Source organism: Heteronotia binoei, chromosome 15 (genome assembly GCF_032191835.1).
Source record: "Heteronotia binoei isolate CCM8104 ecotype False Entrance Well chromosome 15, APGP_CSIRO_Hbin_v1, whole genome shotgun sequence".
Taxonomy (NCBI): Eukaryota; Metazoa; Chordata; class Lepidosauria; order Squamata; family Gekkonidae; genus Heteronotia; species Heteronotia binoei.
In genome coordinates this window covers 31,762,963-31,787,166 of record NC_083237.1, presented here as the reverse complement: position 1 = coordinate 31,787,166, position 24,204 = coordinate 31,762,963, and the positions used below count along the sequence as shown (strand labels likewise).

At 44.4% G+C, this 24,204-nt stretch overlaps 1 protein-coding gene across 1 annotated transcript; it reads left to right on the top strand.

The window, feature by feature from the left end:
- RNF112 (ring finger protein 112) lies at positions 1–22,061 on the top strand. Its single transcript, XM_060255013.1, is given in 12 exon segments — positions 1–72; positions 2,014–2,314; positions 2,961–3,179; positions 4,087–4,224; positions 6,086–6,190; positions 6,498–6,548; positions 10,059–10,185; positions 13,929–14,024; positions 14,027–14,055; positions 14,772–14,825; positions 15,134–15,208; positions 21,422–22,061. Coding segments are annotated over 12 exon segments (1,764 nt in total). The 5' UTR covers positions 1–49; the 3' UTR covers positions 21,968–22,061.
- The last annotated feature ends 2,143 nt before the right edge of the window (positions 22,062–24,204 follow it).

Genomic DNA, 24,204 nt, shown 5'->3' with positions numbered 1-24,204 from the left:
GAGGGAAATTTATCTTGTTGGAGGCGGTTGGCACCACATTAGCTGCAAGATGGGAAACACAAACACAAAACGGTGAGTTAGGTGGTGTTTTTTTATTTGTGTATGTGCACAAATACAAAATACTTTTTTAAAAAAAAATTCATACAATACAGGTGGAAATCAGCAGGAAAGTAACTCGATCTGACTTACTGGGACATTAAAACAATATGGTAGATCAAGATTTAAGATTTCTGTTGAACACAACTGGAACTTTTTGTGCCTCAATAAAACAGGGAACAGACTTGATTTGTGCTACATTGGAAGTAAGTGTGTAAAGGAAAGAGAAAATGGAAGAAGGGAGCATGGGGGAAGAGACTTAAATCTGCCACTGTAGACCACAGTGTACCGTTATGCCTCAACTAACATATTGTACAAAGAACCAGTCACCGTTGCTTGGGCAGGTCTTAAAGGCTATTTGGAAGGGTCTACTAGATTCAGATGGCCATTCAAGTGTGTTTTTGTAGCATATTTCCAATTCCATTTTAAGCAGAGTTTACATCCTTCTAAACTCATTGGCTTTAATTGGTTTAAGGAGATGTAACTCTACAGGGTTGACCCTGCTTAGCATGTGGATGAAACACCCATAAGGAATGCCAAGGTTGCGATGCAGAGGCAGGCAAACTACCTCTGAACATTTCTTGCCTTGAAAACTCTCCAGAGTTGCAAAAACTCAGCCAAAACAATCAGCCATCTCTGCTTAGGGTGCTACTGTTAGTATCCATTTGGAGCTAGTAATTAAGGCTGCAAGGCTTAATTGGTGTAATGGGGAGATTAAGTAACTATAGGGGGTGCAGAACAAGGGTCAGGGGTGCAGGCAAGGATCAGCTTTAATGGTGACATCTAACTTTATAGGGATTCTTGTTTGTGAACTCATTTTGGTTCTGGCATAATTCTGGAGAGCCAGTTTGGTGTAGTGGTTAAGTGTGTGGACTCTTATCTGGGAGAACCGGGTTTGATTCCCCTCTCCTCCACTAGCACCTGCTGGAATGGCCTTGGGTCAGTCATAGTTATCACAGAGCTTGTCCTTGAAAAGACAGCTTTTGGGAGAGTTCTCTGAGCCCCACCCACCTCTCACAAGGTGTTTGTTGTGGGTGTGGAAGATAAAGGAGATTGTGAGCTGCTCTGAGACTCTTGAGTGGAGGGCAGAATATAAATCCAATGTCTTCTTCTATAATGGGGGATAAAAATAAATGAGATGTAACTTTTGCTTACTATGGGGTGAGTTACTGTTTCCTTCAGTGGTAATCTCTGCCTTACAAGCTCTGTGGAATTTCATTAAGTCCCACAGGGCCCTGGTTGACAGAAAGTGCCAGCAGGTTGGAGCCAAGATCGAAAAAGCCCTGGCTCTGGTCAAGGACAGAGATCTTTGGGCCAGGAATTTACCAGATTAGCTGGGAAACTCCCCTGCATTCAGTCAACCCTTCCTGCAGTTGATTTAATCAGAGAATTTCATTTACTCTGCTCTTTCTTGTTCCCCACCTCAATATCTGCTGTTTCTGTCATCTTCTCTCCCTCCATCTTCTCACCAGGCATCACCTTTCTCCAGATACATTAAGAGTGGCTGTTTCATGACCAGTCAGTGGGACCCAGTCCCTTCCCCCAGTTAGGAACAATACCAAAGGACTGTGGCTCCCAAATGGTTTTCCAGCATCCCGCTGAATCCCCTTTCAGAGAATCAGATGTTCCTAGAATTCTTTGCTTAACCACATATGGCTTTGTTACCACTAGAGATAAGAATATATCTGATGATGCTGGATACTTCTTCCTTCCATTCACTCCTCAAAACTCATATTTTTAGGAAGCCTTCGGCTAAATCTCCTTTGTTTCATCCCCCACATTTAGGGGCTTAAAGTTTTAATTTAACACCTTAAGCTTCTCAATCATTTATTCTTTTTACTCCCTTACCCCAAAAAACTCCTTGCAAATCCTCATTTGTGTATCTATAATTATGCACTTCCTTTGTACACCTTACAGGCCACCTTCACCCCCACTCCCTGCAAAGAAGCCCCCAGGAGGCATGATCCATGACCTAAAACAGGACATCATATGCTCCATCTGCCTGGAAACCTTTGAAGACCCGGTCTCCATTGACTGTGGGCATAATTTCTGCAAGGTCTGCATCTCTGCCCACTGGAGTGGGCTCTCATCCCATGGGTATCGCTGCCCTGAGTGCCGCTTTCCCTGTAGGCGCGAGGGGATGAAGATAGACACTCGGCTGCAAAACCTGGTAGAAAAAATCAAACAGATGCCTCTGCTGGAGGTGGAAAAAGAGCCGGTAGGCAGATCTTATGGAATTCAGTGCCAGTGGATATAGTGATATGGGTTTTAAATGGGAATATTAGACAAATTCATGGAGGACAGATCCATCAGTAGCTACTAGTCTTGGTCAGGGCTTTTTTTGTAGCAGGAACTCCGTTGCATATTAGGCCACACCTCCCTGATGCAGCCAGTCCTCCTGGAGCTTACAGTAGGCTCTGTACTAACAGCCCTGTAAGCTCTTGGAGGATTGACTACCGGTGTTCTCTCTAAGCTGAGTTAGTGTGAGCTAGCTCACAATTTTTTGGCCTCTGGCTTACATATTTTTGTCTCAGCTCAGGAAAAATGGCCCCAGAGCAAACTAATTTATGAAGTAGCTCACAAATTTAATGCCAGTAGCTCACAGCTTTAATGCCAGTAGCTCATGAAGTGGAATTTTTGCTCACAAAACTCTGCAGCTTAGAGGGAACATTGTTGGCTACATCAAGGGGTGTGTGACCTATTATGCAATGGAGTTCCTGCAGCAAAAAAAGCCCTGTATAATTCTGCTGTCGTGTTTCTTTACAAAAACTCTGTGAGGTAGTAACAAAGGTCATCTAGCAAGTAATTAAGGTCCCCTGTTGTGGAGGGCCAGTTCTTACCCATCAGGGTCTCATATCTTTCAGGAGATGCCAGCAGCTACATTGCAGTCAGCAGGACAAGCGGTGCAGCTGGTGGCCTTGAATGATGAAGGAGATCTGTGTCTGGATGAGGAGGCCCTGAGCAGCTGCTTGGAGCAGGGAGAAGTGAAGGACAGCCCCCTCTGCTTGGTCTCCATTTTTGGAGAGCAATGCCGTGGCAAATCCTTTCTGCAGAACTTCCTCCTGTGAAGGCTGCAAAACCTGGTGAGCATGAGAAAGTGATCGAGTTCATGCTGTGGTATAAAAGACTACTTGCAGAAGCTGATTGTCACCAAATTTGTAGCTGAAAGCATTCATACGCTATTTGAATGTCTCCTGTCCTGATTAGCACATTGAATCAATGTGTTTTAGGATTACTCAAATGAACCCTACAAAGCAATCCCTGGTGTGGTTGCCAACAGGCCTGGAGAAATATACCCTTGTAAATTTCAATTCCTCTTGTGTGTGTTTTTAAGCAGGCATGAAAATGGGAACACTCCAGAGACTGTGCTGCAGGAGTTCCGGGGAAATCCTGTTTAAAAATATGAATATATATATATAAAAATGAAAAAGATCTCTGCAATAGTGGAGTCTTAACTTAAAAGCTCCTACATCAAGCTGGGGATGAAGCAGCAGGTTATCAGGATCCCTTTTCCCTAGGGTTGCCAATCCCCAGTTGGGAGCAGGAGATCCCCCATTTGGAGGCCCTCCCCCCACTTCAGGGTCATCAGAAAGTGGGGGTGGGGGAGGAAAATGTCTGCTGGGCACTCCCTATGGAGACCAATTCCCATAGGGTGTAATGGAAAATTGATACATGGGTATCTGGTGCTCTGGGGAGCTGTTTTTTGAGGTAGAAGCACCAAATTTTCATCATAGCACCTGGTGCCTCTTCTCAAAACACTTGCCAAGTTTCAAAAAGACTGGACCAGAGGTCCAACTCTATGAGCCACCAAAGAAGGTGTCCCTGTCATTCATTATTTCCAGATGGAGGGAAGGTATTTGAAAGGGGACTCCGTTTTCAAGCAAGAAGGGCCTTGGGTATTACCAGGATGGTAGCAATGTCTTGGCTAGGAATGCTGCATAGGTAGGGTTGCCAGTTCCAACTCATTCCTTATTTCTCTCTTGTGGGCAGGAAGCAGAGGATGAATCATGGATGGGCCAGGAAGATGAACCCCTGACAGGATTTGAGTGGCGACCTGGGCCTAACAGTACCACCAAAGGGGTGTGGTTGTGGAGTCAGCCATTTTGGATCACCACTGAACAGGGAAAGGTATGAGTTTGGGTAGCAGACTGTGGCAGTAAGTTGGGAAAAGGAGAAGAGGGAAATATTGTGCTGTGGAAACTACAAGATACTATCCAGGACACCTTGGTGCTCAACCAGAAATTATACGAAAGCTATTTGGGAAGTTGAGAGTAAAAACTTGGATTACTCACTTATTTGGATGCAAAAATAGCAAAATTTACTCTCCATTTGAATTTGGGCACAGTTTAGTCCTTAAACTCTGGGCTGAAAATACAGCAGTTGCCTGAAAGCAGTTTTTATAGTATTGGACCGCAATGCTGTACAGCTGCTGGAAGTCAATAGAATTGGCCTGAAACATTCTGCCCTAAAGCATGCTGCAGAAAAACATAGTAAGACACAGTGGGGCAAATAGGAGATTTCACTTGATAAGGAGCTAAGAAAGGAACAAAGGCCTTTTTTTTCTTCTGACCAGAGTTCCTGAAATGCTGAAGTTGCAAAGATGATAACCAGTGGAAAATGTCAGGGAGCTCCTTTATAGGTCCACGTACACTTTTCTGGTTGCCATTTGTTGTGGACTTCCTCTCTTTTGAGCTTAAGCAATAGAAACTCTTGCTTCTAAGTTAAAGCATAGTTGAAAATTAAAAGGGCAAGGATGAGAAAGTGAAGAGAGTGATAGTTAAAGGGGGAGAGACCTGAGTTCACGAGCCCCAGCTTATAAGTGTCCTCTTTAGGGTACTCTTGGATTCTTAAGATCAAAGATGATGAACAGCAATTACAGAAATATCAAATTAACACTAGATTTATTTATATATGCAAAACTTTTTTTTTCTTTTATACTGAAGGGGTTTTTTTTCCTTTTACTGTAGCCTATTTAACTTTGGGAGTCTTCTGCCTTGTAGGCCCAACGTGGCACCTGGTTTTTTGGCCACTATGTGAAACAGAATGTTGGACTGGATGGGCCATTGGCCTAATCCAACATGGCTTCTCTTATGTTCTTAACATAAAACTCTATTAACAAGTGAAACACATAAAGTATACCACCACAATGAAGTTCCTGTAAAATCAGACTTTGAATATCCTTCTTTGCTTCACACTGACTTGTATCAAAGGGTGCTCCTTTTCTCTTCTCTCTTTCATCCTGTAAAGGTCAGGATCCCCCTCTAGTTACACGGTGGTTACACAGAAACCTTAAGGTATCCAGTACTGGCAAATGTCTTATATGCTACCATATCTCAGGACTCTCCAGAAACAGTTAAATAAAGAAGGATCTGGCCATTAAGGCTGCAAGCTTTATGGACCCATCCTTCCTCATATATTTCTTTTTCATGATGCACAATTGATTTATGGAACTCACTGCCAGTGTTCCCTCTAAGCTGAGTTGGTGTGAGCTAGCTCACAGATTTTTAGCCTCCAACTCACACATTTTTGTCCTAGCTCAGGAAAAATGGTCCCAGAGCACAATAATTTATGCAGTAGCTCACAACTTTAATGCCAGTAGCTCACAAAATAGAATTTTTACTTACAAGACCCTGCAGCTTAGAGGGAACATTGTGCACCGCATTGAGATGTAGAAATGGCCAGAAGTTTAGAAGGCCTTAAAATGCTGTGTTTATGTTCTGGCTGTGTTGTAACGCTTTAAAAAATATGGATAATTCATTATTCAGTTTCACTTTCAAAGCTTTATTGGCATAAAGATAATTCATTATTTTTATTGTTAGCCACCTCAAGTAGACTATGGAATGGGGACATAAAATGTTCCTCAGTGAATAATGCCTCCTACACACCCATATTTGGTCAAAAAGAGGGCACTATAAAGCTTGTTGGCCAAATCAATCCCTGTTCTTGTATATCATTGAGAGTCCAATGGTCTTGTTCTCCGTCTCTTTAGGTAGCCATATTCTTGATAGACACTGAGGGTTCTCTGGATCTGGGGAGAAGCAAGGAAGCTTGCACTAAACGCTCTGCTTTTTCCATGCTGCTCAGCTCCTATCAGGTGAGTTTCCCACCAGACTCTTCTTTTCCATGCATCATCCTCTAATTTCCTTTCATTGGGTTCAGGGCTTTTTTTGAGCAGGAACGCATAGGAACGCAATTCTGGCTGGCTTGGTGTCAGGGTGTGTGGCCTAATACGTAAATGAATTCCTGCTGGGCTTTTTGTATAAAAAAGCCCTGTTTGAAACAATAGTGATGTCGGGGTGTGTGGCCTAATATGCAAATGAGTTCCTACTGGACTTTTTCTGCCAAAAAATCCAGAATTAGGTTGCTCATCACTCCTGTTGACACCTTCTGTTTTCTTCTAGATACTCAATTTGTCCCACATGATGAATGAGACAGATCGGGACTACTTGGAAGTGAGTGAGGGGTTATAAAAGATAGGAACAAAGTGGTTGGAAGTGGTATGGAAAGCAGACGGGCGGAGGGGGCGGGGTTCAGTTTTTCAGTATGGGCCAGTTTTAGTGAACTAGAATAGATCAATTTAAGGGCTAAGCAAGGCCCATCTGGTGTACTGAACAGTGACACACCAGGCCAGTTTGCTTAGCACACTGGCCCAGTTCTATGCCCAAGGAGCTGATGTGAGCCCCTGAAGTGTTGACAAATGTCTCTGGGGCTCAGTTTGCCCCCACTGGCTCTGGTCAACTTAACCCTCATCTCTCCCACTCCGTTGTGTTTGCCAGCACACCATTACTTTTAAAGGCCAAAATTTCAGCTATCCTTAATCTGGTCTAGCACAAAAACCAAATTCTATCTGTCAGCATCCAGAGAATCACCTCACGCAATCCAGATTTTGATATGTCATGAGCAGAGAGCTGATGTTCTGCCACTGGTAGCATGCAAAGTGATTAGCAGTGAGCGGTTCAAGGCAAGTGAGCCAAGAAACACACCAGCAAAGCAATCAACCCTCTAAAATCACCAGGCATTCTGACCAGTAGGGGGAAATAAGTCCCCAGGGTGGTCTGGAGGTTGAGGGAAAAAGGGTGGGCTGAGCTATATCTCACAAGAAATTTTATTTATTTCAAGTGGATGTCAACCGCCTCCCTGTCTTTAGTTTTTTACTGCCCTGATATGCTGGAATGGGGGAGTCCAAGGATTTTTGGTACCATAGGCAAACTATGATACCCACAGACACACAGGGTGCTTTCACACATGCTAAATAATGCTGTTTCAATCTACTTCAGTGACCTTTTGCAAGTGGATTTTGCAAGTGAAATTCGCTTCTGTCTAATTTGGTGCCTGTTAAAGTCTTTTTCACCTATATGGTCAGGGCAACCTGGGGTGGGATAGTTTCTCAAGGTGTTGTCTCCCAAAATTGGGGCACCAGACTAGATATCTTGCATTGAGAGGGATGGGAGAATGTATTGGGCTACAGAAGCCAGAATTCAAATTGTTGCTTAGCTGTGAAGCTTGCCTTAGGGCCAAATTAGATGTGATGGTGGCCAGGGGTCTGACCCATGGCCGCTGATGCCATTTTAGAGAAGAATACGGCCATTTGAAAAACACCACAAGGACCCCTTCATGCTCAGACCTATAACACAGGGTCCAGGTGATTTTGTTCCTCCCCCATATACAAATTTTCAAGCACTGAAACAGCTCCCCCTCCACATCTGTTTCAGCGCCTGAAAAGGCAGGTGGGAGGAGAAGACTGCCTGTTCCTCCCCTTTTTGTGAGCCCAATCCTCACAACATTTTCAAATGGCCAAATTGTTCTCTAAAATGGCTTTGGCAGCCCTGGGTGGTGGCTGCCATTATATCTAATATGGTTGTCATCACTCTCAATCAGTTTCCCTTCCTCACTTGGATTAACAAGAAATACTATAAGAGGACCAATGTTTGGTGCTCCAAGCTTGCCTGGGCAGGGTCCAGGTGGAACATAATACTCATATATCTGAGAAGCTGAGAGGGGAGTAGGTCTGGAGGGCAGGCAAAGGTGGGGGGACAACCAGATCTCTCCTAGGCTCACCAGCCTCCTTTGCCCCACAGATGTTTGTGTATGCAGTTGAGATGGTGGGAAAAGCCTGTGGCTTAAGGCCCTTTGAGGTAAAGAGCAGTAACTGTTCCATTTCCCTCCCTTTACATCAGGCCATGTTCTCCTCTCCCCCCCCCCCCCATTCATGCCTTATGTCTTACCATTCAATGAAAGAGCCTTTTGTTCCTGAACTCCCATCTCTGCAACCAGTTCTTCCGGCCTGATCCTCCTCTGCCTGGTACCCACATCTCTCTCGTTCGCTGTTGTGACAGAAAGCAATGGGTTAACCATAAACTGAAGACGCACAGGGCTGCGTCAGGTGACCTGAGGGTGGGGGCAAAGTGCTCGGAGCTCTCAGGGAGGGAAAGGGGTAGTTGAGAAAGAGAAATTGCTGAGGCAGTCAGTCAAGTTGATGTCTGACAGAGTGGAGGCCTGTCAGAGAAGTCTGTCAGTGGGGACCTGACAGATACTGAGAGGGTCAGTTCGAGCCTGCCAGAGAGGCTGAGAGGACAGCTGATCCTGTGAAGGAGCTTGAGGCGGAGACGGGGAAGTCTTCCAGAGACTGCAAGCTCGACAAAACCAGCCAAGAGGGCTGTGTGTGTGTGAGTCAGTTAAGACCTGAATGGTCACAAACACCTAGAGACAACTCTGAAGATCTAGTGAGGTGGTTGAGGGAGTGTATGTGGGTCTGAGACACCAAGAAGGGCTGAGAGGAGAGACTCCAGTCGAGGGGTGAGACTTGACACATCAATCCCAAGAGGCCAGACCTTGGCTAGAGGTGGAGAGTGAGTTAAAGGGAAACTGTGAACTGTGTAACTGTGAGAGAGTCAAGAAAGTAAAAGTGATTGTAAAGCCTGAAACAACTGAACAACGTATTAGCCTGTGTAAATATCTCCCATATCCCCAAGTTAAGAACTTTGTGTTACAATAAATCTGTGGTTTCAGTTAAAGTTCTCAAGAGCCTATATTTTGTGGGAAGAACAAACAAAGCTGCTGTGGTCCCATCAAATAAACAAGTAAAATACCCCGAAGAGACTGAAATAAAGAGGTCCAGTGAGGTCGTGAGGCGGGCGCTGCTATAGCTGTCAACCCTTCGCTTTCTCTCCCACACACCAATGCTAATGAATTTCCCTTCTGCTCCTCTCTCTCTTTTGTCTACTTTTTCCCCCTGCATAATTTCTCTGTTTGTGTTAAGGGGCGGGGTCATGATGAGTCCCAAAATAACACATCTGATGAGAAAATTCCTTGGTGTGGCCCTCGGGGATTGCTGTGCCAAACTGAGCCATGTGGCAGCCTTTCTGGGGCCTGGCTGGCTAGCAAGGATCGTGGGGCCCAGCAGTGCTTTGCAGCAGCCCCCAGGGCCAGGCAGGGATCACAGGACCCAGATGTACTGTGCAGCAGCCTCCCTGGGGTCTGGCTGGCTGGTCAGAATTGCTGCAGGGCCTGGAAAGTTACTCTCACAGTTCAGTTTGCACTTGATTATCCCAGATGGTGTGGCCTAATATGCTACTGAGTTCCTGCTGGGCTTTTTCTACAAAAAAGCCCTGGACCTGTGCATTTGCCTAAGGTGGCGGGCCAGGTGTGTGTATGTGTTCCAGATTAAGCTCTCCCACATGACTTCAAATAGAAAAACAATTATTTGCATTGGTTCTGCTGGCCTGAATCATTCTCCCTAGGCGCACAGTTTTTTAAGTTGATAATTTTTTATGGCCCGCGAATGATGTTATAAATATCCATATGGCCCTTGGCAGAAAAAATGTTCTCCACCCCTCCACTAGATAGAATAGGGGGCTCTCTAGAGGCACATCTCCCATCCACAGCAAGAAGGAAGCCTGATTCTAGATGGGTCATCCCAGAAGTGTTCAATCTAATCCTCTTTCCCTCTCTCTCATCCTTAGAGGCTGGAGTCTAATACTTGCAGGCACCCACGAGCACTGGAGACCCTCAAAAGCAGCAGCACTCGCTGTAACTTAATCCCTTTTCCTGGCAAGAAGCTGGTGATGGGAACGGAGGGTACCCTGGCAGGTAAGAACTTCTCACTGTCCTCTCCTTGTCTTCTTAGATTCCTTTCTCTCCTAGACCAGGGGTGGTCAAACTTGCTTAACTTAAGAACCACATAGGATAAATGTCAGATGCCTGAGAACTGCAAGACATGGTCAGATGGGAGGGAGGGAGGGAGGGAGGGAGGGAGGAAGGAAGGAAGGAAGGAAGGAAGGAAGGAAGGAAGGAAGGAAGGAAGGAAGGAAGGAAGGAAGGAAGGAAGGAAAATAGATGGGAAGGGGGGAGAGAGAGAGAGGTAGAAAGAAAACAACTTTAACTTTAAATGCATTCTCCAGGCTGCCAGCTGGCTTGGCTTGGAGAAGTGATTTAAGGAGACAAATGCCTTCTCCGGCTGACAAGCTGGTGGGGGCTTCAAGAGCCACACAGTTTGGCCACTCCTGCCCGAGACGCTTTTGAAACTGCCTTTGTATTCCATTTTAGTAACTGGTTGCTAATGGATTTTTTCCTCTCATTTCAGACAGACTTGTTTTACTAATCAGCTGCTAGTGAAATTTACAAACCTGCTTGCATCGGATTAGCAAAGCGTGATCCAGCCGTGTTTGAGGGAAATGGCTTTCTTCCATTTTCAGCCCCTTAGCTGCCCTTCTGAATTGCTCTGGTGTGCTGTTTAAAAAGGCCATTGTACTTCCTACAATGCCACTTTCCCCCCTGCCCTTTTTGCTGTGTAATCTTCCTCTGACTTTTTTAACGTTCTAAGGTGACCACTAAAAGTATTAATCTACTACAACAATGAAGTGTTATAGTATTCACCTTAGAACATTTTTTAAAAGTCCAAGGAAGATCACAGTGAAAAAATGTGGAGGGGAAGAGGCACTATTTGAAATGACCATAGCGCTTTAGAGACAAATCATTAATGGAAGGAAATTCACAGTATTTTTATTTATTTATTTTTGTATTTAAAAGAAAAAATTATGCATGTGTGAGGTAGCGTTTGTGTTCACCTAGAAGTCATGGCAGTCTCTGGTGACTGACTCCTACTAGGCACATGGAGGATATCTAGAGAGGTGGCTGAATAAAGCCTGCCCCTGCCTCTAGCTCTGATATTCCAAGATCTCTCACCCAAGTACTTGCTGCAGTTGTTCCTGCTTAGCTTCCAAGATCTGATGAGATCAGGCTTGCCTAGGCTAATCCCCTGTCCTTGTATTGCTTTGCTCAAAATGGGCCCAACCATGAATAACATCCAGTTTAGAACAGTAATGGGAAAGAGCCCTAATGTCTGTGATCTGCTTTAGCTCTGTGGGAACTCAGAGCCCTTTTTCCAGGCTTCCACTAGGGGGAGCATAAGTTCCATAAATTTCTCTTAAGTAGACATTTCTTCTCCTAGGACCTTAAAGAGGAGGAAACCAAAACATGAGCAGGGCAATACCTTTGTTAGGATCAGTGGAAATCAAAGTAGTGAGCAACCTTTCAAGTACTTCAGAATTCTTCTGGCTGGTTGTTCAGTTCAAACAACAAACTAAAGGGAGAGTGAAAAAGATTTCTAAAGTGTGAAAATTCCTGCAATAGAATTTATGCTAGACTTAATTAGATTAGATGATACAGGTGACAAATAGATTTTAAGGTGCATTGAGAGCCATTGAGATGCAAAAGCAAGGAAAGACTATTGTCCCTTTGAAAGTAATTTCAAAGCCAGCAGCTATTCTGATCTGTTTCTACTTCTAATCAGAGGCAAAATTGAACAGCTGCCGTCTTTCACATCTTTAGTGTCAGCACTGGAGAATCTTATTACTGTGTTATGATGAATATGATTGAAATGCAATATATATCTTGACATGACTAACTCCATTTTGAGCATTTACTACTAACTATGAAACAGAGACCTTGTATATCAAAGTAGTCATAGAGATGTTACTAATCCCTGCTGTGAATTCCTCTTCATAGTACTAACAAAAGCAACAGTCCTTTGAAGATAGCATGCCTCAAGGAGAGCCAGCAGGGCTCCTCCGTGAGAAGAGAAACCACAAGAGATGAGGAAGGGAAGGTGTTACATGTATTCCAGAAGTGTGAGAATGTAGTATTGTTTAGAAACCCTTTGATGTAAACGGTTTAAAGCTTTGCCTTTCCCGCCAACTGGTATCGGTTCCAATGCTCCTTTGTCCAGAACGTTGAGATATCAAATAAACGCCTTAACATTTGCAACAAATGGAAGTCCGTTTACTTTGAACCTTCATCGTCTGACATTTAGAGGGAGAGCAATTATTCCTTGCTTCTCCATCCCGGTAGCTCTTGATGCAACCTGAAATCTGTTTTAACCCAGTGTAAAAAGGTAAAGGTAGTCCCCTGTGCAAGTCATTACTGATCCTTGGGTCGTGTGTTTTTTGTACTGAACATCCAGCCAGAAGAGTTCTGCAGAACTCAAAAGTTTGCTTACTACTTTATCATGTTTTACTTGGCCTGAATAAAAGGTATTCCACGCCTGTTGGTTTTAAAAGCGAGAGATCTTCAGTTTTAAAAGCGAGAGATCTTCAGGTCTCACCTGGAGGCTGGCAACCCTTATTCCCTCATTTCTACTCCTCTTATTTAGAAGTTGCAGAAATTTAACCCTGTAAACACATGAGAACCCAAACAGGCACAGTGGTTGAAGATCTATGGTCAGAGAATACGGCAGGATATAAATCCAATAAATCCAATAACATAGCATTTCTGAAGGGCTTGTAGTTGCTCAGGGGGTCCTGACTTGGATGAAGACCATGGTGTGGAAGAAGATGAGAAAGAATTTAACCTTTTCCCTCTTGTACAGTTTTGCTAAATGAAACCCTGTCTTCTTCTCCCCTTCTATCCCCCACTGCCTTTGAACAGGACAAAGACAGTCTCTCTCTTTCTAATGGCTCATTCTTTCCCCATTTCCTGATCTAATAACACTGCAGGGATGGGATCCAAAACCTTGACGGGAGGGGGGGGAGGTTCAGAGCTCTAATCCCCTGTTTAAGAGCTCTAATTCAAATCAGATTTTGCCCCAGTTGAAGCAGCAGGATGACATGGTGTCATTGATTAAATTTCTGGAAACGCAAAGACTCCTGGCCACTTTCAAGGTGATCCTTCAACAAAAAATGAAGATCTTTTTAGCTGTAAGTAGAGCAACAGCCTGGTGACTGACTGCTGAAAGCACATCTTAAACTCCCTGGGGAAGCGTACAAAAGAGCCAGACTAGACAGGTCAGCATCCTTATCTCCACCAGAGGGCACCAGCCTAGCTTGCTTTCAGGGCCTGATCCTGATTGGGCCCCAAACCTTGCCAGGCTGCAGCACTCGTCATCCCTCCCACACACAAACCTTTTCAAGTAATGTGAACCAGTGGGTGGGCTATGTTCCAGTAGGAGACTCTCCAGTCAAAATTCTAGTCAAAATCCATAGTTTAACCCTGCAGTTTGCCACTGTTTACCTGACAAGGCTCTTATGCCTTTAACACATGGTTTCCTGGCAATATAGGCTACTTATTTCTTCTGGAGATACAGCATTGAAGTTTTTGCTTGTGACAGAGTGATTAAAAGTAGAAGAAACCTGCCAAAACACAAAAAAAATTGGCAGCCCCCAATTATTATTACAGTCTGTTCATTTAATGCTGTCAGTCTTTAATTTTTAGTTCATTTTCTTTTCATTACATTGGAGATTCTAGACCACAGATGTCATCCGGTTAACTCATGAACCTCATTCCTCATGAACCTCCATTCCCATGCTTGGATTACTTTACTGTTTTGTCTCTTCCAGACATGGATGATGATTTTCGGGAATGTTTGAGGGATTATGTAAGTGGCTTAGCCAGATCAGCTGGTACCTATTTAAAGAGAGACCAGAAGGGGGTCGCTCTGGAGCCCAACTTGCAGCCAAGATAAAGGTGAGAGGTAAAGAATGCTGTGTTTGCTATAGCTGAAACCAGAACAGTTCACACCCCTTGAATTTCTTCTGTTGAACCTCCCATTGTGATTGAGCCCAGTCTCTGTAGCAACCATTTTATAACTGGTCCCACTAACCTGCATGGCAGCCAGTATGTCTGGTGTCCAATGTTCCCTCTAAGATGCTGAGTCTTGTGAGCAAAAATTTTACTTTGTGAGCTACTGGCATTAAAGTTGTGAGTTAATGCATAAATTAGTGTGCTCTGGTGTCATCCTTCCTGAGCTAAGACAAAAATGTGTGAGCTTGAGGCTAAAAATGTGTGAGCTAGCTCACACTAACTCAGTCTAGAGAGAACATTGCTGGTGTCCACTGTTTGTTTTCAGAATTCCAATAGCACTGATACATTCAACACCACTGGGGGAATCCCTAGGTTAGAGAGTCAAACTAGGGGTAGGGATGCCGCAGTTCAAACCGCCTTTTGTTTAAAAAATGCACTGGGAGAACTTTGGACCAGTCATTCATAACATGGGTGTTATGAAGGTACAACGGAGGGAGAGTCGTCTATGCCACCTTAGACTCTTTGAGGGAGCAGTGGGCTAAAAATGTACCAAGTACTACTACTATGCAGTTGGCTTATTTTTTTAAATACTGTTTGGGGGGCAGGGGTCTGGTTTTGCATCCCACCTTCAGCTGTGTTTCTCCTTTGTCTCTCTTTAGTGTCTCTCACTTCTCCTGAAGAAACATCAATTTGACTTTGGTCCAGCTGTGCAGGTACCAGACTCTTGTCTTGTACTTTTATTTTTATATACTTGACACTTAAAGTGAATACTGTAAAAATAAATATAGAAATTCACTTCCATTTAACTTGGCACTACAAAATCTTAGGGCCCTAGGCAACCACCTAGTTCGCCTATATGGCCAGGCCAACCCTGGTAGACAGTACTGAGCAAAAAGGACCAAAGATCCGACTTAGTATGTGACCTTTGCTTTTGGCATTGACCATTGAGGAAGCACAACCAAAGATGCTCCATTAACCATCTTTTTTGTCCCCTCCTCCCTCTCTCTCTTTTTCTCTGCAGATGGCCATCACTTTAATTAACCTGGAAACCAAAGACACCTTGCAGAGGGAATTTGCAGAGTTCATCAGGGAGCAGGTACAAACAGGAAGAGAGATGAGACTGGATTGGATTTAAGAAATGACTGAGGAAAGGTTTCCAGGAATTTTGAACATTGAATATGGGACTAAGGAAAAAGATGTAGGAAACTGGTGGCCAGGGCTTTTTTTGGTAGAAAAAGCCCAGCAGGAACTCATTTGCATATTAGACCACACCCCTGAGGTCACCACTTTCACATCAGGCTTTTTGTAGAAAAAGCCCAGCAGGAATTCATTTGCATGTTAGGCCACACACCCTGACACCAAGCCAGCTGAAATTGTGTTCCTGCTCAAGAAAAGCCCTGCTGGTGACAGACTTGACTAATTATTTGAGATAGATATTGATTGAAAAGGTTAAAAAAAATCTTTTGTTTTGGGGGGCTTTTAAAGTAATTTCCTGACAAACAGGGAGGGAGGAGGGCGAACAACAAATTCTGCTGAACAACCCCAAAACCAAGGTAGATTGTGGAGTGCTCAAAGAGGATCTCTCCCAGATGGTTGAACAGTTAGTAAAGTGGCAGATGAGACTGAGTGTGAGCATAATGTGATGAGCATTGGGGGGCAATATATACTCCACTGTAAGGTTCTGCTTTTCTGAAAAATAATTCTGTTGGGTAGCTTGATGAAAATGTTACTGAGTGCATGGCAGCAGCACAAACTGAGACTGGGATTATTCAAAAAGGACTATGTTAATCTTGGTCCAAATCATAATATCCTACTATCAGTCCAAGGTGTGGATGCATTTGGAAAACAGGAACACACACAGTTGCCTCATACTGAATCAGACCCTTACTTCATCAAGGCCAGTATCACCTACTCAGACTGACAGCAGCTCTCCAGGGTCTCCTGAGAGGAACAGAACAGAGCAGAGCAGCTCTGATAAGCTGAGACAGCTGGAGAAGTTGCTAAGAATTTCTGCATTTTGAAAGACTTCATTCTGAGGCTTGGGTGACTGCTGAAAAGGCTGAGTTGTGATAGCTGGGGAACTGCTGTACGTTTGGGTGAGTGGGCTAAAGGTGAAAGTGATTGATTGATTGATTGATTGAGAGTAATTGTTGATGATTGCTTAGGAGTGGTCTGCTCCACCCTCTTTGCATTTTAAGCTGCGCCTTGCCAAAGGCGCGAGCCGAAGGGCGAGAGCTAAAGGGCTCTTGGCCTGTGGCTCTTTGCCTGGGGGCTTCCTAAGGACCAGGAACCCAGATCCCTGATTTCCTTGTTCTCCCAATAAGGTAAGTTGACCTTCCAGAAGGGGAGCCACGTAAACAACAGCATTTAAAGAGGACTGTATATTTAATATATATATCATGAAGGTAGAATGCCAGCAGGGGGGTGGGGGCTTTCCAGTGTTTTGCACTGAGTGTCACATGTATGACTATCTGCCCACAGGACAGAAGTCTTGGGTGTGTGCTCGATGCAAGGAGCTCCTGGTCCTCAGGGAACGAGTTCGTACCCTTGAGGCCGAGGTGACTGCCCTGGAGAAGCAGAGACGGTCAGTTAGGCAATTGGGGAAGACTCTTGGGGGCGTATTAGATGAGCCCCACTCTGAATGTGGCAGCCCCGTTGCTGCCAGAGAGCGTGAGGGTCTAGAGGGAACAGGGCACCTTGCTGAGGATAAGGGGAATGCGCCCTCAGAAGGGACCTCTTCTTCGGTTGGTGAGCGGGTATCCTTTCGCGCCAAGGAACCATCCCTGGGCAGGGGGAGAGGGGGGGTCTTGGTAGTTGGTGATTCGATCCTTAGGCAAGTAGACAGCTGGGTGGCGAAACCGCGTATTGACCGTATGGTGACTTGCCTGCCTGGTGCGAAGGTAGCGGACATTACGCGTGTAGTAGATAGGCTGATAGACAGTGCTGGGGAGGAGCCTGTGGTCATGGTGCATGTTGGCACCAACGATGTGGGGAAATGCAGTCGTGAGGTCCTGGAGGAGAAATTTAGGCTGCTAGGTGGGAGACTTAAGGCCAGGACCTCCAAGGTGGCCTTCTCGGAAGTGCTACCTGTTCCACATGCAGGGCAGGAGAGACAGGCGCAAATTAGAAGTCTCAATGTGTGGATGAGACGATGGTGTAAGGAGGAAGGGTTTAAGTTTGTTAGGCACTGGGATGCTTTCTGGAACAAGCCGGAGCTGTACAAAAGAGACGGTCTCCACTTGTCTCCGGATGGAACCAGGCTGCTGGCGCTTAAAATCAAAAAGGTGGCAGAGCAGTTTTTAAACTAAATCTTGGGGGAAAGCCGACAGGAGATGGAATGTCTCTGGTTCGGGAGGACTCGTCTCAAAGAGATGAAGGGTTGGCTTCTATTTTTCTACCGAGTAACGGATCAGAGTTGTCCACTGTGATGGTGACAAACAGTATGGACTGTCTGCTAGAGTCTCGAGGCGGCAGGAGAGAGGTGGCGGGCCTAGCTTGCTTGGGAAATTATAAATGTTTGTATGCAAATGCTAGAAGTGTCCGAAGTAAAATTGGTGAATTGGAATGTTTAGTGTTGGGAGAAAACATAGACATTGTGGGAATTTCAGAAACTTGGTGGAATGAGGAGAATCACTGGGACACGGTGGTTCCTGGATATAAGTTATATCGGAAGGATAGGGAGGGAAGGGTTGGAGGTGGGGTGGCTCTGTATGTCAGAGAGGATATACGGTCCAGTAAGACTGAGGTCAGAGAATTAGATTCCCTTTTAGAAATGCTTTGGGTTGAAATAGAGGGCCCAAAAGGAAATTTAACTATGGGAGTTTGTTATCGCCCACCAAATCAAAAGAGAGAGGACGATTATAATATGATGGAAGGCTTAAAGATAGCGGCTAAATGTAAAAACTGTGTCGTAATAGGTGATTTTAACTACCCGCAGATTGATTGGGTCAATATGTGTTCTGGTCGAGAGAAAGAGATTGAGTTTCTTGATGCTCTCAATGACTGTGCTATGGAGCTGATGGTCTCAGAACCTACCAGGGGTGGGGCGATCCTGGATCTGGTCCTAAGTAATGCCCAAGACTTGGTGAGAGACGTAAAAGTGATTGCGCCGCTTGGGAACAGTGACCATAATGTTATTGATTTCACCATTTGTATAAATAGGGAGTTGCCCAAAAAGACCGCCACAACCACATTTGACTTTAAAAGGGGTAAATTCTCTGAGATGAGGAGGCATGTGAGGAGGAAACTGAAAGGAAAGGTAAATACGGTCAAAACCCTTGGGGAAGCTTGGAGACTATTTAAAACTATAATCCTAGAAGCTCAGATAAAATACATACCACAAGTTAGGAAAGGCACAAACAGGTATAAGAAGAGGCCACCATGGTTAACAAACAAAGTAATGGAAGCTGTAAAAGGTAAGAAGGTCTCCTTTAAGCGGTGGAAAACCAGTCCAAGTGAGATTAATAAAAGGGAACACAGGCAGTGGCAAATCAAATGCAAGACTGTGATCAGGCAGGCAAAAAGGGACTATGAGGAGCATATTGCAAAAAACATAAAGACCAACAATAAAAATTTCTTCAAATATATTAGAAGTAGGAAACCAGCCAGGGAAGCAGTGGGGCCCTTGGATGACCATGGGGTAAAAGGATTACTGAAGGAGGATGGGGAAATGGCTGAGAAGCTGAATGCATTTTTTGCCTCCGTCTTCACCGTGGAAGATGAGAAGTGTTTGCCCGCCCCAGAACCACTAATATTGGAAGGGGTGTTGAAAGACCTGAGTCAGATTGAGGTGACAAAAGAGGAGGTCCTACAACTGATAGACAAATTAAAAACTAATAAGTCACCGGGTCCGGATGGCATACATCCGAGAGTTCTGAAAGAACTCAAAGTTGAACTTGTGGATCTTCTAACAAAAATCTGTAATCTTTCATTGAAATCTGCCTCCGTTCCTGAGGACTGGAAGGTAGCAAATGTCACCCCCATCTTTAAAAAGGGTTCCAGAGGAGATCCGGGAAATTACAGGCCAGTCAGTCTGACTTCAAGTTGGAAAGTTGGTAGAAACCATTATCAAGGACAGAATGAGTAGGCACATTGATGAACACGGGTTATTGAGGAAGACTCAGCATGGGTTCTGCAAGGGAAGATCTTGCCTCACTAACCTGTTACATTTCTTTGAGGGGGTGAACAAACATGTGGACAAAGGAGACCCGATAGATGTTGTTTACCTTGACTTCCAGAAAGCTTTTGATAAAGTTCCTCATCAAAGGCTCCTTAGAAAGCTTGAGAGTCATGGAGTAAAAGGACAGGTCCTCTTGTGGATCAAAAACTGGCTGAGTAATAGGAAGCAGAGAGTGAGTATAAATGGGCAGTCTTCGCAGTGGAGGACGGTAAGCAGTGGGGTGCCGCAGGGCTCGGTACTGGGTCCCATCCTCTTTAACTTGTTCATAAATGATTTAGAGTTGGGAGTGAGCAGTGAAGTGGCCAAATTTGCGGATGACACTAAATTGTTCAGGGTGGTGAGAACCAGAGAGGATTGTGAGGAACTCCAAAGGGATCTGTTGAGGCTGGGTGAGTGGGCATCAACGTGGCAGATGCGGTTCAATGTGGCCAAGTGCAAAGTAATGCACATTGGGGCCAAGAATCCCAGCTACAAATACAAGTTGATGGGGTGTGAACTGGCAGAGACAGACCAAGAGAGAGATCTTGGGGTCATGGTAGATAATTCACTGAAAATGTCAAGACAGTATGCGTTTGCAATAAAAAAGGCCAACGCCATGCTGGGAATTATTAGGAAGGGAATTGAAAACAAATCAGCCAGTATCATAATGCCTCTGTATAAATCGATGGTGCGGTCTCATTTGGAGTACTGTGTGCAGTTCTGGTCGCCGCACCTCAAAAAGGATATTATAGCATTGGAGAAAGTTCAGAAAAGGGCAACTAAAATGATTAAAGGGCTGGAACACCTTCCCTATGAAGAAAGGTTGAAACGCTTAGGGCTCTTTAGCTTGGAGAAACGTCGACTGAGGGGTGACATGATAGAAGTTTACAAGATAATGCATGGGATGGAGAAAGTAGAGAAAGAAGTACTTTTCTCCCTTTCTCACAATACAAGAACTCGTGGGCATTCGATGAAATTGCTGAGCAGACAGGTTAAAACGGATAAAAGGAAGTACTTTTTCACCCAAAGGGTGATTAACATGTGGAATTCACTGCCACAGGAGGTGGTGGCGTCCACAAGCATAGCCACCTTCAAGAAGGGGTTAGATAAAAATATGGAGCAGAGGTCCATCAGTGGCTATTAGCCACAGTGTGTGTGTGTGTGTGTGTGTATATATATACAGTGATTGAACCAGTGACCTTCCAGGTGCCAAGTGAATGTCTTCCACTGAGCTGCAGCACACACACCCCTCCCCCCCCCCCCCCCAATTCTGGTACAGTTTCTCAGAAAAGATAGTGTAGAGCTGGAAACATTGTAGAAGAAAGTAACCGAAATGATTAAGGGACTGGAGCTTAAGTCTTTAGATTTTTTTTCTGTTTATACAAAAGATAATAATCTTCCCCCTTAATAAAATAGAGATGTATGTATGGAATGGAGAAGTGGCTAAAGAACTTTTCCTCTCCTGTAAAACCAGAATTCAGGGGCACCAGGTGAAGTTGGCTTTTGAATGCCAGCTGCTGGAAGGACAGCAACACCCTGAGGAAAGAGAGGTCTGTCGGCCTCCATGCGCTGCCTGTAGGCCGTCCAGGGGCATCTGGTTGAAGCAGGGCCCTGAACTAGATGGATCATTGGTCTGATCTGACAACCCTGCTGTTATTTTCTTGCTTTAACTGTACTGCAGCTTCTCTTTGAGCACAAAAAGATGTTGGAGAGGAATATTTGGAGAAGGAAGGGATAAGATCAAAATTAGATGTGATGTGATAAGGAGGAAGGGGGCAGTTTCAGTTGGCAACACCTAGGCAACCCTGATCCAGATTGGGAACCCATGTGGTTTCTATTAGCATATTTTAAAAATTGGAAGGCTGAGACAACAGGCCTTCCAGTGTCCTGTCTGTTTTGACATTCAAAGTGTGGTTTTGAGACCTGGGTCACTTCTGTCTGAAAGCTGGATTGGTGGGAAGGGAGCTGGAGTGAAAACTAGTAGAACAAGGTGGAAATATGTGTGTCTTGTTGGATTTGGGAGGGACGTGACATATTACTTGGATTCCATTAAGGGCTTGCTTTGGTACTGAGGTCGTTTCTCTCCCTTTTTTTACCTTTCTCCTTTCCCCACCCTCTCCTGCAACCCTGCTGCTCTTTCCTTCACCTCAGGATCAGCTCTCTCGTCCCCTGCTTGCAGGTCTAAAAGTCCTACCCAGCACCATGGCACAGCGTCTCAAGGAAAAGCAACAAGAGCTGGTAAAACAGTATGAGGCAACAGTACAGGGAGATGAGCAAGAATGGGCAAATGGCAAATTGTTTTTAGAGTCCCACCTGCAGAATGAGGCTAAGGATTTCCTGGAACGTTACGGCCATTGTTACAAAAGTCATGCCCTCACAGCTGGGGTAGCTGTTGGAGTGGGTGCCGTGGGGCTGGCAGGTGGGGTCGTTGGGGCTGGTGTGGCAGGTGCCATCTTGGCTGCAGAAGCCCTTGTGTTGAGCACTGGGACAGCTACCACAGTTGCCATTGGGGCTTTGGCGGGGACAGGAACCTTTGCACTAGTTGGAGGAGGAGTAGGGGCAGGTGTAGGGAGCAAGATAGGAGAGTGTAGAGCACAGGAAGCACATAGATTGTCTGAAGGTGATGTGGAGGTTGAAGATGGGGAGGAGGATGTGTCAGACCAGAGGTGTCTCATTGATCAACAGGACTCACCTTAAGAGTTGGCAACAAAGCTGGCCTGATGCCTACCGTTTCCTCTGCAGTCAAGGGGCAGATTATACCAGAGACTGCATTCACTTTTTGTTGTCACAGAAGCATATGGCAAGGGGCCACAGTGCACAGTGAAATTATTAGAAGGCTGAATGCTCCTTTCCAACTCCTCCAGCCTTCTCTGGTGTCCTGCCAAGAGGTTTGTTTTGACTCTGCTTTGCTCACATCTGGATTCTGTCCTCTCTCATTAAGTATCTGTCCTCTCTCATTAATATCTCCAATATTTTATTTGTTCCTCAGTCCTGTTAACTGTGAAGAACTGATCTCCCCCTGGTGGTTATGGAATAACAATATGTCATGCATTGATGAATGAATGAACTTTTTATTATGGTCATAGACCAATATAAAAACTATAACACATCATGTAAAAACCCTCCTAAACTACATAAAATACAATAAAATACATAAAGCTTTTCTGAACCTATACAGGTCGGGGATAACTAAAATATAATTTAACCAATTTTAAAATCCAGAATCAGTTCAAATTAATATAAAATCCTTTAAATCAGAATATATAAAATTGTTTATAACCTAAAATTCAAACAGATCATACAAAACCTACAATTTCTTGTTTCTTAGTATGGAACTTCACAAGGTAATGACAGAATTTAGCTATCTGTAGATGGACTTGCATCCACCAAAAGTTTCTCCAAACACACCCTGTCCGCATCTGCTATTGGTTTGACTACAAATGGGGAAACAAACCTGTTCCTATATGCTTGGTGGAATGGGTATCGAAAAAACATATGAGTCATCGACTCCACTTCTCCCGTAGCACAAGAACAGCGTCGATCTTCGTACAGAACTTTTCTATATTTCCCTTCTAACACTTTTGAGGGCATGGCTGCACATCAAGCCAATGTAAAGGCTCTTCTGTGAGCTGATACCTCCAAATAAGAAAAGTACTTGGCCATCCTCATAACATATTTGGTCTCAGAAGATGCCAAAAAAGAAGGGGCCTGTTCTAGATCCCTTTGTCTCTCTATATCACAGATTCTTTGTTTGGTAATACTTTTTGCTTTGGCATTACTCTGCATCAAGAGGTTTTCAAGTGAGAATCCTATACTTTCCAAATTGCTTTCAACCAATTGCAGCCACCTTGGCCTATAGAGGTCTTGAATTATTAGAGGAAAGAGGCCTTTTTTGTTTGTATAGATTCTTAGCCATTGGTATGCCGAAGATAACATAATTCTGGCCTCAATTCTCAATTGCCCAGTTTCTAGTCGCAAAAGGGCATTTGGCACACCTGGCGGGAGCTGCAAGATGTTACAGAGAAATTTAGATTGCACTTTCTCAAGACTCTGTAATTTTTTAGCTGAAATGCCCAGGTTAATACCATAGAGCAGTTGTGTTAAAACTTTATATTGGAACAGTTTCAGTGCTGCCGGAACATAAAAGCCCCCCTTAGAACGAAAAAATCTCAGGATAGCATACATTGTTTTCTCAGCTTTCTCCACCCTCATATTACAATGTTCAGTATAGGCGCCTGTATCCTGAATTACCATTCCCAAATAAGTAAATTTTGTTACTTGTTCTATTTTCTCCCCTTTCATAGTCCAATACCTCTTCTTGGCTTTTTTACCAAATGCCATCACTTTTTTTTCAAAATTTATTACCAAACATTCCTTTTCACAATACTTAACAAAGCTGTCTAATGCCCTCCGCAACCCAATAGGTGCATTGATTCCACTATTTGTTGCTATGGAGATATGAACCCATTGGTGATGGGTGAAAAGGGTAGCACTGTGACCTTCTGTGTTCCTTCCAATGAGGGAATAGAATTTCTGTTTCTCTTTCTTCCTCCTCAGGGATAGGGAACAGGGAACCACAAACCTAAGGGGCTTGTCAGCCTTTTTTCAGGTTAGCAAGCCACTTTTGCTCTCTCACGTCCACCCTGAGGAAACAAACTGAGTGGAGGGGGTGGGAAACTAGGTTTGTCTCTTCTTTCTTTTGCTGTACTGTAAGAATAGCTTGAGCTAGTGAGCAGCTTGATGAAGTTCCTATCACTGCCATGCATTTTGGGATGAACATGCGGCCTCAGAGCAGTGTGTCATGCAACTCTCAATAAAGTGCTTTGCAGTAGCCAACTTCTGCCTTCATCCTCTGCAGAAAAGAGTTGTCAGGTGGAGTTTGCTATGCAATGGAGCTAAAAAAAATTATGGGATACAACTATACCCCGCCCCCC